Source organism: Syngnathoides biaculeatus, chromosome 9 (genome assembly GCF_019802595.1).
Source record: "Syngnathoides biaculeatus isolate LvHL_M chromosome 9, ASM1980259v1, whole genome shotgun sequence".
Taxonomy (NCBI): Eukaryota; Metazoa; Chordata; class Actinopteri; order Syngnathiformes; family Syngnathidae; genus Syngnathoides; species Syngnathoides biaculeatus.
In genome coordinates, this window is record NC_084648.1 from 24,469,680 (window position 1) to 24,483,263 (window position 13,584).

At 45.3% G+C, this 13,584-nt stretch overlaps 1 protein-coding gene and 1 long non-coding RNA gene across 14 annotated transcripts in view; one reads left to right on the forward strand and one right to left on the reverse strand.

The window, feature by feature from the left end:
- LOC133506161 (uncharacterized) overlaps positions 1-830 on the reverse strand; it is a 41,113-nt gene extending 40,283 nt beyond the window's left edge. The window contains exon 1 of the long non-coding RNA XR_009796414.1: positions 746-830. This is a non-coding gene — a long non-coding RNA (uncharacterized LOC133506161). The remainder of the gene's footprint in view (positions 1-745) is intronic.
- glra3 (glycine receptor, alpha 3) overlaps positions 1-13,584 on the forward strand; it is a 135,627-nt gene that overhangs the window by 81,206 nt on the left and 40,837 nt on the right. For all 13 annotated transcript variants that reach the window (XM_061830002.1, XM_061830006.1, XM_061829997.1 and 10 more), the window contains one exon: positions 9,423-9,505. In XM_061830002.1, the coding sequence (XP_061685986.1) occupies positions 9,423-9,505 (83 nt within the window). The remainder of the gene's footprint in view (positions 1-9,422; positions 9,506-13,584) is intronic.

A 13,584-nucleotide genomic window follows, 5' to 3' on the forward strand; every position in this document is an offset into this window, starting at 1 on the left:
CTTTAAGCTTCATTAAAAAAAGAAACAAAATTAACACTCATTTCACTCCACAGACCCATGTTGACGGCATCATCCACAGACATGTTAGCTTCATAGGCAAACTGCCATGGTTCCACCTGGGGACCTGTGACGCACTTGAGGTGGTCCAGCATAAAGTGTTCAAATGACTTCATGACTACATTTGTCAAGACAACAGGCCTGTAGTCATTAAGGACTGAGACTGCTGGTTTTTCGGGGGAATGGTGTGATGGTGGACGTTTGAAGCAGGTTGGTACTTCACAAAGTTCTAGAGACTTGTTGAAGACCTTTGTGAAGACAGGTGCAAGTTGATCTGCGCAGACTTTGAGGCAGGATGGGGACAGAAGGTCTTAATCCTCCACCTGGTTGATCTTTTTGTTGTTTGAAGATCTGCCTCACGTCCTATTCATGGATGGTAAATGGTGGAGTTGGAGCTGTTGAATTGGACAGTGATGCGACTTGGTGGGTTTGTGGAGTGAAAGAGTCTTTTCAAATCTGGAGTAAAAGCTGTCCAGGTCGTTGGCTAGACCACTGTTGTTGTCTACTAGTGACTAGTGAGCAATTGTAATCAGTGCCAGACTGATTTAGAGTCGTTAGCAACAAACTGTCATAACCAGAACGCTAGGGTGGACCCAAATGCACGACTCGGTATACAGGGGGACAGTTAAAGGAAGAATTTTATTAATTCCAAGGTCGTTAGCAGGAGTATTAAGAGCGTCAAGCTTACGGGGTTGGTCGGAGGACAGGCGGAGGTCGATACACAGGGGTTCAGGATCAGGAACGAGGAAGCGCGGGAACGAAGCATGGATGGCAATAATCTGGCAAAGCCAGACAGTCCCTTGGGTCCTATATATACTGGGGTTAATTATCACTGATGAGGTGCAGGTGTGCAGGGGACCTGCACAGCCAGGGCTAGGACCGGCAAGACAATGACAGTACCCCCTCCACCAAACGGCCCAGAAGCCTCAGGATGGGATGCGTGGAAGTTTCTGACAAGGCTAGGGTCCACAATAAAACATGACGGGATCCAGGAACGTTCTTCTGGGCCATACCCTTCCCAATCCACCAGGTATTGAACCACCCTCCCTCTACGACGGGTTGATAGTACCTGGTGTACCGAGTACAACGGACCTTCATTGATCATGCGGGGGGCGGAGGGGGATTGACTGGGGGGACTAATGGTGATGGACGAGTTGGTCGAAGCCACCTTACATGGAACGTGGGATGAACGCTCATCGATCTGGGAAGCTTTAAGGAAACAACGACAGGGTTAACGATCTTGGTGATAGGAAAGGGACCCACAAACCTGGGAGCTAGCTAGTGTGACTCTGTCCACAGCGGACAATCCTTTGTGGACAGCCACACACGTTGTCCCACTTTGAACGCTGATGCCCTTCTTCTCTTGAGGTCTGCCGCGTATTTGTAGGATCCCCCCATGCGTAGTAGCGTTTATCGGGCTAGTTTCCAGGTCCGCTTGCAGCGTCTCACCACTGCCAATGCGGATGGCACCATGGAGTGGGCGCCACAGATGGAAACAGAGAGGGAGGGTAAACATGAACGATGTGGAACGGAGCTATACCTGTGGAAGTGGAAGGCAGAGAGTTGCGGGCATATTCCACCCATCCGAGGTGCTGGCTCCAAGTGGTGTGATCATGTGATGCCAGACAGCGTAGACCGGTCTCCAGATCCTGATTTATTGTTTCTGTTTGGCCATTGGAATCCGGGTGATGGCCTGATGTGAGGCTTACTTTTGCCCCGATGAGGATGCAGAACTCCTTCCGGAATCGAGATACGAATTGCGGTCCTCTGTCTGATACTACATCCGCTGGCGGGCCATGATAGCGGATGACTTTGTCGAGCAGTAGTTGCGCAATCTGCTTGGCGGACGGAATCTTGGTAGCTGGTTAGAAAACCGATCGATGACTGAGAGTACCACTGTGTTTCCCTGGGAGCAGGGTAGACCTGTAACGAAGTCGAGAGAAATATGTGACCAGGGGCGAGAGGGAATTGTTAGCGGCCGTAGCTCACCCATAGGTCGCAGGCGAGAGGTCTTATTGGCCATACAGATCGGGCACGCGTTGACATATTTCCTCACGTCCCTTCCCAGGTTTGACCACCACAACCGTTGTTCAACGACTGAGCGGGTCTTCACCATGCCGGGGTGACAGACGGTCTTGTTCGTTTGCGCCCAATTGATGACGTCTCGTCGTAGCAAGGGTACCACGAAGAGACGGCCGGAAGGGCAATCTGCTGGGACCGGAGAGTCCCTGAGAGCCTCCTTTACCCGTGTCTCGATCTCCCAGGTGAACCCGGACATGAAGCAGGCCTCCGAAAGTATAGGAACACTCACGGGCTCCGTTCGCTCCCCTTCATGGATCCGAGATAGTGCGTCTGGTTTGCCATTCTTTGAGCCTGGATGGAAGGACTGAGTGAACCGGAACCGAGTGAAAAAGAGTTCCCACCTGGCTTGGCGAGCATTCAATCTCTTGTCGGTCCTCAGGTACTCCAAGTTCTTATGGTCGGTAAGGACCAGAAATGGCACTCCAGCCGGTGCCTCCATTCCTCCAGCGCCGTTTTGACTGCCAATAATCCTCAATCACCCACATCATAATTCCTCTCTGCCGGAGTCAGTTTCTTAGACAAGAAGGCGCATGGGTGAAGACTTCCATCCCTTGCACACCTCTCGGAGAGTAATGCTCCTATTCCCGAGTCCGATGCATCCACTTCCACCACAAACTGCCTCTCTGGATCTGGCATAATGTGAACTGGAGCTGTGGTAAAACTTGACCTAAGTCTATCAAAAGCCTCCTGGCAGGTCACACCCCACTCGATTGAATTGCGGGGTTAATGACGGCGTGCAAGGGGGCAATTATGGAAATGAAGCTCCTGATGAACTTGCAGTAGAAAGTGGCAAATCCGTTGAATCTCTGCACCTCCCAGCGATTGGTGGGAGTGGGCCATTGGAGAACAGAGTCGACCTTCCTGGGACGGAAGGTTGGTGAAACTTGCACTTTTCCATCTTAACATATAGGTTATGTTCCATCTTGATTTATAGGTTATGTCATAGTAGCTGCTGCAGCACCTCCCTGACGTGCTCGACGTGGGAAGCTTCGTCCGGAGAAAAGATCAGAATGTCGTGGAGGTAGACAAACACATTCTTGTTCAGTCTCTCCCATAGCACATCATTAATAAAATTCTGAAACACCGCTGGTGCGTTCGTTAGGCCAAACGGCATCACCCGGTACTCCTAGGGTCCTGTTAGTGTATTAAAGGCAGTCTTCCACTCGTTCCCTTCCCTGATGCTTACCAGATGGTACACATTTCGTAAATCCAACTTGGTGAAGATCCGGGCCCCTTGTAGCAGCTAAAATGTGGTGGCAATTAGGGGAAGAGGGTACCTGTTCTTGATGCTGATGTCAAGTCCCCGGTAATCAATACAGGGCCATAATGAGATGTCCTTCTTTTTGACGAAGAAGAATCCTGCTCCAGCCGGTGACGATGATGGTCGGATGAGTCCTGCCGACAGTGACTCCTCCACGTATTCTTTCATGGCTTGGTGTTCCAGTCCTGTTAATGAAAAGAGCCTCCCTTGATCGGGTGAGATGCCGGGCAACAACTCAATAGCACTATCGTACGTGCGGTGCAGTGGAAGGAATTTGGCCTTTGCCTCTGAAAATACTTCCTAAAGGTCCTGATAACAAGACGGCACTTCTGATGGTTCTGGCACGGACTTCAATTCCTGTAAGTCGACTGGAGCGATCTGTAAATTCCTCTCTTTTGGAGCCCTGAGACACACCTTACTGCATTCAGCGCTTGGGCTTGACCGGACAGTGGGCTATTAAGTGGCCCAGCCGTCCACAGTAGAAGCATCGGCCCTCTCGCCGACGTTGCAGTCGTTCCTCTGCCGGACCATCGAACCCTTCAACCTGCATCAGCTCCGTCGCTATTATGGGCATCGGCAGAAGGGAAACCGGTGGGGCGGACGTGCACTGCTCTCCTTCTAGTACTGTGTCCACTTGTCCCTGGATCGCTAGCCTCTGGTCAATCTTGAGAGCTAGGGCGATGAGCGAATCCAGGGAGGTCGGCAGATCCACTGCAATGAGGTGACTGGGGATCTGCGATGAAATCCCTTGGAAAAAGGCGTCGAGAAGCGCATCCTCATTCCATCGACTTTTTCAGCTGCTCTGATGTGAAACTTGATAGCATAATCTGCCCCACGACGCTGCCCTTGTCGTAGCGTAATCAACGTTGCTGCTGCTTCGCGTTCCGGTGTGGCATACTGGAAAACTTGCATCATGGCACTTTCAAAAGAGGTCCAGTAGTGGCAAGTTTCTGCTCTTCCCATCATGTGGGATATGATGAAGGCAATTCGTGCGCGGTCCATCGGGAAGGCGGAAGCCAGTAGATTGAAGTGGAAGTAGCACTGGGTGAAGAAGGGTTTGACATCCCCCATGTCGCCGGAAAAGCGTTCAGTCCGGGAGAGAGGTGTGGCCCCAAACCGCTGAAACTCCGCGACTTGGACTTGGTTATGCAGAAACAACACCTGCTCACTGAATTTCTACTTTTTAACTGATTTTACTAAAGGCTTTGTGCACTTAATTACTTGCCTCTATGCAGCTATTAAGTAGATTAAGCAGTGATCAGAGGAACAAAGGGAAGCACGATATACGTGTTTGATTGTGGTACAACATTGGTCTTAGTGTTATTTTCCCTCGTCGGACTTTTAAGTGCTGCTTATATTTAGGGAGTTTGTGGTAAAATTTGTCTGTTAAAATCTCCTAGGATGATGAAGGATGATTATAAGAATGAAAAGAGAATGAAAGAGGAGAACTCACGCGACGAGAGTTGTCACCACTACACTCCGAAGAGAGTGCCCATGAGTTACACCGTGAAAAGAATTAGCAAATTTGCGAGAGTCATCAAAAAAAAAGTCAAATGGTTAGCAAGTAATTTCTTGTACAGAGAACACGTACTGAAGGAAGCTGCACTGGTAGGCACCATTTTGAAAGTGTGTGGACTCTCCACACACTCACTCTTGATGAATAGCGGACGTGTTTCAGTTCTGTTCCTCATAAAGTCTACAATGATCTCCTCTGTTTTTGTAGTGATGAGTGCCAGATTGTTTTCTAAACAGCAGATTGTGAGCTTCTGGATCTCTTCTCTGTTGGGTGCATCGTCTCCCTTAGAGATCAGCCCGACCACTGTTGTGTCATCAGTGAACTTAAAGGTGACATTATTCTTGTAGACAGGGCAGCAATGAAGGTGTAGCGACAGTACAGGAGGGGGCTCAGCACACACTCCTGTAGTGAGCCGGTGCTCAAGAGTGTGGGTGGAAGAAAGGTGGGCGCCGAATCTCACAGTCTGGGGTCTGGTGGTCACAAAGCCCTTGGTCTATGTGCATATGACATGAGGGAGGCCCAGGATTTCTAGTTTAGTCGTCAAAATGTCCAGTATGATTGTGTTAAAGGCCGAGCTATAATATACAAAAAACATCCTAGTGTAGTGCTGCGGTGGCTCCAGGTGACTCAACAGTCTGGAGAGCTATTGCGTTGGTGTCCTTTGTTGATCTAGTCACCTGGTATGGAAACTGGTGGGGGTCGAAGTTGGGGGTGGGGGGAGTCAGTCTTTGATGTCGTTAAGAAACAGCCTCTCAACTTACATATTCATGACATGTATGATGGCAACAGGACAGTAGTCCTCAGGCTGAGTCAAGTTCTTTTTGGAGACAGGAATGATTGTAGAGCATTACAAACAAGTGGGGATGACTGCATGGGTCAGTGAGATTTTGATGGTCCTGCAGAAGATGTTGGACAGATGTTCTCTTCTTCGAAAAGAACTTCCGTGTCAGAAGGGGCGTCGTAAAAATCCAAAAATCGTTGTTGTTCCTCTCCCATAGCAGGTGCCACTGCGTGTTTTCAATGGTGTATGTCCCAGTGTCACGTCTGCTGATGATGTTGCAGGCAATATGTCTACCACTTTGATGCCGAGTGACGCTCATATTTACGTGGACGAAAACCACAATGCTTCTCCTGAATCTAGTATTCGACTGCCTGATAGACCCTCCTCTCCAGCACTCCTGAATAGACCTTACTCGGGAGGCTGACAACAGGCAGGAGGACAGCGGGCAGGCAGGAGGCAGGGTACACCCTGAACTGGTTGCCAGCCAATCTCAGGGCACATAGAGACAGACAACAGTCACACTCACAATCACATGTAGGGGCAATTCAGAGTCTGCAATTAATACATGTTTTTGGGATGTGGGATGAAACCAGAGTGCCCAGAGAAAACCCACAAAGGCATGGGGAGAATATGCCACCGAGTTAAAAATATCCATCATTAATTTCTTTATTGTTATGTTTTCTTCAATGATAATGCTTTTCTTGAAATGTTTGGGAGTTTAATTTGAATCACATTAAATTTAAATGTAATTTGTTTCACCTGCCCCTTCATGTCTTATTTAAAGAATTGTAACCATGTTACAAATTCTGCCTGGGTAATCAAACTTATGAGCAGAACTGTGTGTTTTCTTATTTGCCTAATAAACTCAGGGCTCTGAATTTCAAAATAAGTAAATAAAAAAAAAAAAAATTACATGTTTTCAGGGGCATGGCCAAGCCACTGGCCTCGGCGCAGCTGCCTCTGGCAGCATTCCCACACCTGCACTCCATGGACACTAATTAGACAAGGTCTTGAGTGTGTTTTCTGCATTTGCCAGTTTTTTGTGCTACTGTGTATTGAATACTTTACTATCGTGTGTATGTACACAAGTGTTATGTCATACTTCAATTCGTCGCAGGAATCTATAGTCTTGCTCCATCTTGTTCACGTTTACAGGTTTTGCCTCATAGTCTTCGGACCTTGCGTCAGGTTTTTGGACCTTGCCTTTTGCCGTACGTTTTTGTGCCTCAACCTTCTCAGACTGCTTACCTGTGTATGACTAACAGGCAAATCTACAACGACAGACAAAGTAAGACGATACACAAGCCAAAAAACAACAACAGATGAACAGTGGTTTAGGAAGCTGAGTTGTGGCATAAAGGCGGGATGGCCAGACGCATGGTAGGAGGCATTGTTCTCTTCCTCTTCTACACATTGGAGACATCTTGGCATGCCCAAACCTAAGTGCCAGAGAGTGAATGATCATGTTTTAAGCATTACATTCAAGTTTTTGTTCAACTTATAGTCGCTCAACGATTAAAAAAAAAAAAAATCTAAATTTTAGCCAGACCGTTAAATATGCCATAAGGTTCACAGAGCTGGAAAAAAGTGACATCAAGAAAATGCAGAACAAATAGTACTTCATTTTGATTATATGATTGGAAGAAAAATCATTCATTGTAAAAATGCATTATACATAGGTTGAAGGGGTTTTCCAGAATTCTGAGGTCAACTTTGAGGCTTGGTATTAAACATGGGTGCGCATCATGCATGAAAAATTATAGGGAAGTAGGCAGGTCCACAGCGATGATTTTGCATGGATTTCAAATATATTCTTTATTTTTAATTTTTATTTTCAATTAACGTCCAAAATATATGTAATAATAATATTACTTCACATTGGAGGGTTTATTGCACATATAGATTTTGGAGTCTTCCTTTACCTTACAACAAAGAATAACTTTATTCACATTGTATTTAGTCCGTAACTTAAAAGGTTTTAAGCGCATCGAGTTGCCTGAAATAAAAAAAAATCCTTGTTCAAACTGTAAACATTTTTGTCCGACTTATTGCACCATTTGATAGTGAAAAACAACAGTCAATAAAATCAATGAATAATAACTTCAAATTTAGTTCAGCAACATTAACTCAGGAGCACAATATACAAAATACCTACTTACCCAACAAAAATGAATGAATCAGCTATGTTTTTTTTTTTTTTTTTTTTTTTTTTTTTTGGGATTGAGCAAATTGGTACACTACCTTTTATGATGCTAACAGTGCTCGCAGGTTGATTGAATTAGCTTTCACAAAGCGGGATGATTGTTGACAATATTAAGCACGTTTTCGCAGAAACTCAGTGACTCATCATCATGACTGCGGTGTAATGTCTTTAAGTGGCACATTAATTTATTTTACTTCGTGCTGTTTGGTGCTAACACTTTTAGACAATAAACACAGGCGTCTTTCTCCGTCTCCAACTGTTTTAACGGTGAAGCCAAGCGCTACATACGTTCTGCCATATTTCCTTGTCTTAGCTTTCAGATGACTCTTATTGTCTTTGTTTCTCTCCGCCTTTCTTTTATCCCTGTTCAAACAAAGTTTTGTGTTGTCTCTTAGGGGTTCGTTTTTTGTACTTCACATCTTCCCCTATAGAGCTAAAACTCGTTGCACACACTGACAATGAGAGCGCCACTTCCGACTACTGTAGTGGATGTGCAATTATACTTCATCCTATCCATCCATACATTTTATTTGCTGCTTATCCTCACAAGAGTCATGGGGAGTGCTGGAGCCTATCCCAGCTGGCAACGGGCAGGAGGCGGGGTACACCCTGAACTGGTTGCCAGCCAATCGCAGGGCACGTAGAGACAAACAGCTGCAGTCACAATCACACCTAGGGGCAATTTAGAGTGTCCAATTAATGTTGCATGTTTTTGGGATGTGGAAGGAAACCGGAGTGCCCGGAGAAAACCTACGCAGCCACGGGGAGAACATGCAAACTCCACACAGGCGGTGCCGGGATCGAACCCAGGTCCTTAGAACTGTGAGGCCAATGCCCTATCAGCTGATTCACTGTGCTGCCAACAATAATTCTCATGTCATTATCCAAGCCGCTTATCCTCACAAGGGTTGCGGGAAAGCTGGCGCCTATCCCAGCTAGCTTTGGGCGAAAGGCAGACTACACACCATCACTGAGAGGGAATCGATCCCACGCTGCCTGCACCAAAGGCTTACCACTACATCATCAGTGACTCACTTTATTCTAATATGGCAAAAAAAAACAAAAAACAAAAGCAAGTTCCCCAGGTCACATGCACCCCCCGTTGCATAGGCACGCCCCACTATTTGAGAAGCACTGGAGTAGAACAATCTTTAAAGATGTTTTTAAGTGTATGAAATGCGATTAAATGAGAGTTTTTTATATATTTGGAATATAAAATATTAATATAAGGAATTAAAACATTATCCATTGTTACAAACTTACGTAACTGACCAGGAGGTTGCTATTACACACAGGACTCACAGTCAGGGTTTCATGTATAGGGCTATCAAATGAAAAGTACTTGAACAGCAGCATTTATTTTCTTCAAAACAACCATTGCCAGTTCGTTTCAAGTGTCTGAGGAGTTACAAAATTGTGTCTTTCAAAACCCATGAATATGGAAGATGTGCATCATTTGAAGTTTAGTTAAGCCGTCTATGTGTCACTTATTTCTCATTTTTACTTTTCTATATGCTTTCAGGCTAACATTAACGCTCTCATGTCCGATGGATCTAAAAAACTTCCCCATGGATGTTCAGACCTGCATTATGCAATTAGAAAGCTGTAAGTACTGCACACAAATACCAATACGGCACAGAAAAATATTCTTGTGTAAACACGAGCTTTTTGAAACTCATTTCATTTGTCACACCATTCACTCAGATGAACTATGACATATAGCTTCGCTTGGTGCAAATTTTTGTTTCTGGTCTGTTTAAACCACATCTCCCACTCTGAGAGGATTGTTATTGGCTGTCTGTGACTTGAAGATGCAGTCAGTCGTATTCGAATTAAGGAGGTTTTTTTTTTTTTTTGTCTGTTTTGTTTTCAATTCATTGGTTGATTCTGGCCGGTATGGTGGAGCAACCCTAACAGTTGGCCTCACAGTTCTGAGAACCCAGGTTCAAATCCCAGCCCTGTCTGTGTGGAGTTTGCATTTTCTCCCCGTGCCTGCATGGGTTTTCTCCAGGCTTTCCGGTTTCCTCCCACATCCCAAAAACATGGGTTCTCTAAATTGCCCCGTGGTGTGCCCTGCAATTGGCAGGCAACCAGTTCAGGGTGTACCCTGCCTCCTTCCCAATGACAGCTGGGATTAGCATTAGCACTCCTCTGACCCAAGTGAGGATAAGCATCTCAGAAAATGTAAAGTATGCATGTATGGATGGATGGATAGATGGATGGATGGATGATTCTGGTAAAACAAACCGGGAAACCTTTGTTTTTCTATTCAGAAAAAAAACATCACATTGTCATTTAAAAGATTAATAGCTCTGTTTGGGGCGGCATGGTGACGCAGCTATGGAGCATTGGCCTGACAGTGCTGAGGACTGGGGTTCAAATCCCGGCCCTGCCTGTGTGGGGTTTGCAAGTGCTCCTCGTTCCTGGGTGGGCTTTCTCCAGGCACTCCGGTTTTCTCCCACTTCCCAAAAACATGGATTAATTGGACACTCCAAATTGCCCCTAGGTGTGATTGTGAATGTGACTACGACTGCTGTCTGTCTCTATGTTGCCTGCGATTGGTTGGCAACCAGTTCCATGAGAATGTCCAGCCATCATACCGCTTAGGAATATACGAGGGATGCACGTGCAACCCTCGTATATTAAAAAAAAGAAGAAAACTTGCAACCCCGAGAACTAACTTTCAAATATGGAGGTGAAAGCATCATGTTGTGAGGATATTTTGCCCCAGGAGGGACTGGTGTCTTCACAAAATTGATGACATCAGCAAATAGAAATAATTGTTGTAATCCTGATTGCTTCAAACAGAAAAAGTTTAGTCTGATTTCATGTCGGACATTAAGGGAAAAAATCTGTTTCTATACTCTATGGAAACATTTGCTTTCAACTGTGTATAGATCCATCCATCCATTTTCTGATCCGCTTATCCTCACAAGCGTCTCAGGAGTGCTGGAGCCTATCCCAGCTACATTCGGCAGGGGGCAGTGTACACCCTAGACTGGTTTCCACCCAATCCTAAGGGACATACAGTCCCATGAAAAAGTATTTGCCCCTGACCTGATTTCTGTTTTTTTGCATATCTATCACACACAAAAGTTTCAAATCATCAAACCAAATTTAATATCAGACAGAGACAACCTAAGTAAATACAAAATGCAGTTTTTCAAGTGAAAATTAAATTTACTTAGGCACAAAAACAACGCAAACCATCCTGACCCACTATAAAAAAAAAGGTTCAGAGACATCACAAAGTCACTGTGACGAACCACAAATTTGTGAAATGTGAGTCTGGAAAAGGTTGCAAAGCCATTCGGAGGGCTTTAGGATTCCAGCGAATTACTGTCAGACCCTTATCCACAAATAGAGAAAACTGGGAACAGTGATAAACCTTTCCAGGAGAGGACAACCAACTAAAATTACTCCAAGAATCCGACAACAATTCATCCAGGAGGGCACAAAACAACCTCGAACAGTATCTAAAAACCTGCTGGCCTTCCTGGCCACAGTTAAGATCAATGTTCTGACTTTACCATAAGAAAGACACTGGCAAAAAATGGCGTCCATGGGAGAGCTCAAAGGTGAAAAACTCTGCTGTTAGCAAAGAACACAAAGGCTTGTCTCACATTTGCCAAAAAACATTTTGATGATCCTGAAGACTTGGAGAAACACTCTGTGGACTGACGAGTAAAAAATTGAACTTTGTGCAAGGTGTGCGACCCATTACATTTGGTGTAAAAATGGCACAGCATTTGATAAAAAGAACATGGTGTGTCCTTAAAGGGGAAATCCACTGGTTTGCATTAACAATGTATCCAATAGGTCATGTAATATGTACTGTATTTTGACAATGTGATGTTAAATCCTCTCTCATTTTATAGTGTTTTAAGAAGATTTTTATTGACAATTACAAATTTTCAGGGGTGCTGCCATTTTCATGAGTCACATGACCTATGTGCGCGGATGTGACATGTTACGTGTCGCAACAAAGCCTCGATTAACTGGGACACCTTTTATGCCTAGCACTTATTTCTTGGATTTGTCCTCATTTGAGAAAAACCAGTATCAGTTGATCGGGAAGACAGAGGTATACTTCCATACAGAGCCATGAGCGGCACAGCTCACCGGGGAACGAGCTCACGGCTCCCCTGAGCCCCGGAGCTCGCTCGCACGGCTCGGGGAGAGAGCTCATGACTTCCCCGAGCTACATCTTCCGGATTTCCCCATCAAATGGGCTCTTCATGTGAGAAAACCCTCCAATATGGTGGAGTTGAAACAAAAAGTGGGACAAAACTCCTACAGAGCAATGTGAAAAACTCATCACCATCTTCTTCTTTTCCTTTCGGCTTGTCCCATAAGACCATCATTTCCATCTCAAGCCTCTTATCACAATACGAATATGATGCGAATGGGAAGTGGCAACTATCTTAATCATAAATATGTCAGAAGACACATGTGCGCTGACAATATTTAAAAAAACGTCTGAAAAACCCCATTGTGTCAAACGTTACATCTCCTTCTTCTTTTCCTTTTGGCTTGTCCCGTTAGGGGTCGCCAAAGCGTGCTATCTTTTTCCATCTAACCCCATCTCCTGCATCTTCCTCTCTTAACACCAACTGCCCTCATGTCTTCCCTCACAACATCCATCAGCTTTCTCTTTGGTCTTCCTCTTGTTCTTTTGTCTGGCAGCTCCATCCCCAGCACCCTTCTCCCAATATACTTACTCTCTAGCCCCTGGACATGTCCAAACCATTCAAGTCTGGTCTCGAATCTTGTCTCCAAAACATCCAACTTTGGCTGTCCCTCCAATGAGGTCATTTTTAATCCTATCCAACCTGCTCGCTCCTAGCCAGAAACCATAACATCTTAATTTCTGCAACCTCTCGTTCTCGTGTCTCTTCAGTGGGACCGTCTCTAATCCGTACATCTTGGCTGACCTCACCACTGTTTTATAAACTTTGCCTTTCATCCTAGCAGAGACTCTTCTGTCACATAACATACCAGACACCTTCTGCCAGCTGTTCCAACCTGGTTGGATCCATTTCTTCACCTTCTTACTACACTCACCATTGTTCTGGATTGTTGACCCCAAGTATTTAAAATCATCCACCCTCGCTATCTCTTCTCTGTGGAGCCTCACTCTTCCCTCTCCACCCCTCTCATTTACGCAAATAGATTTTATTTTACTTCGACTAATCTTCATTGTACTTCTTTCCAGTGCATGCTTAATCTTTCTAATTGTTCCTCCACCTGCTCCCTGATTTCACTGCATATCACGATATCATCTGCAAACATCATGGTCCAAGTGGATTCCAGTCTAACCTCATCTGTGAGCCCATCCATCAGAGTTGATCCCTGATGCAGTCCCACCTCCACCTTAAATTCTTCTGTCACACCCACAGCACAGCTCACCATTGTTCTGCTGCCATCATACATGTCCTGTAGTATTCTAACATATTTCTCCGCCACACCAGACTTCTGCATTCAGTCCCACAGTTCCTCGATTGTTACTCTGTCATGGGTTTTCTCTACATCCACAAAGACCCAATGTAGCTCCTTCAGATCTTCTCTGTACTTTTCCACGAGCATCCTCAAGGCAAATAATGCATCTGTGATACTCTTTCTAGGCAAGAAACTTTATTGTTGCTTGCAGAAACTTACTTCTGTCCTGAGTCTAGCCTCCACTA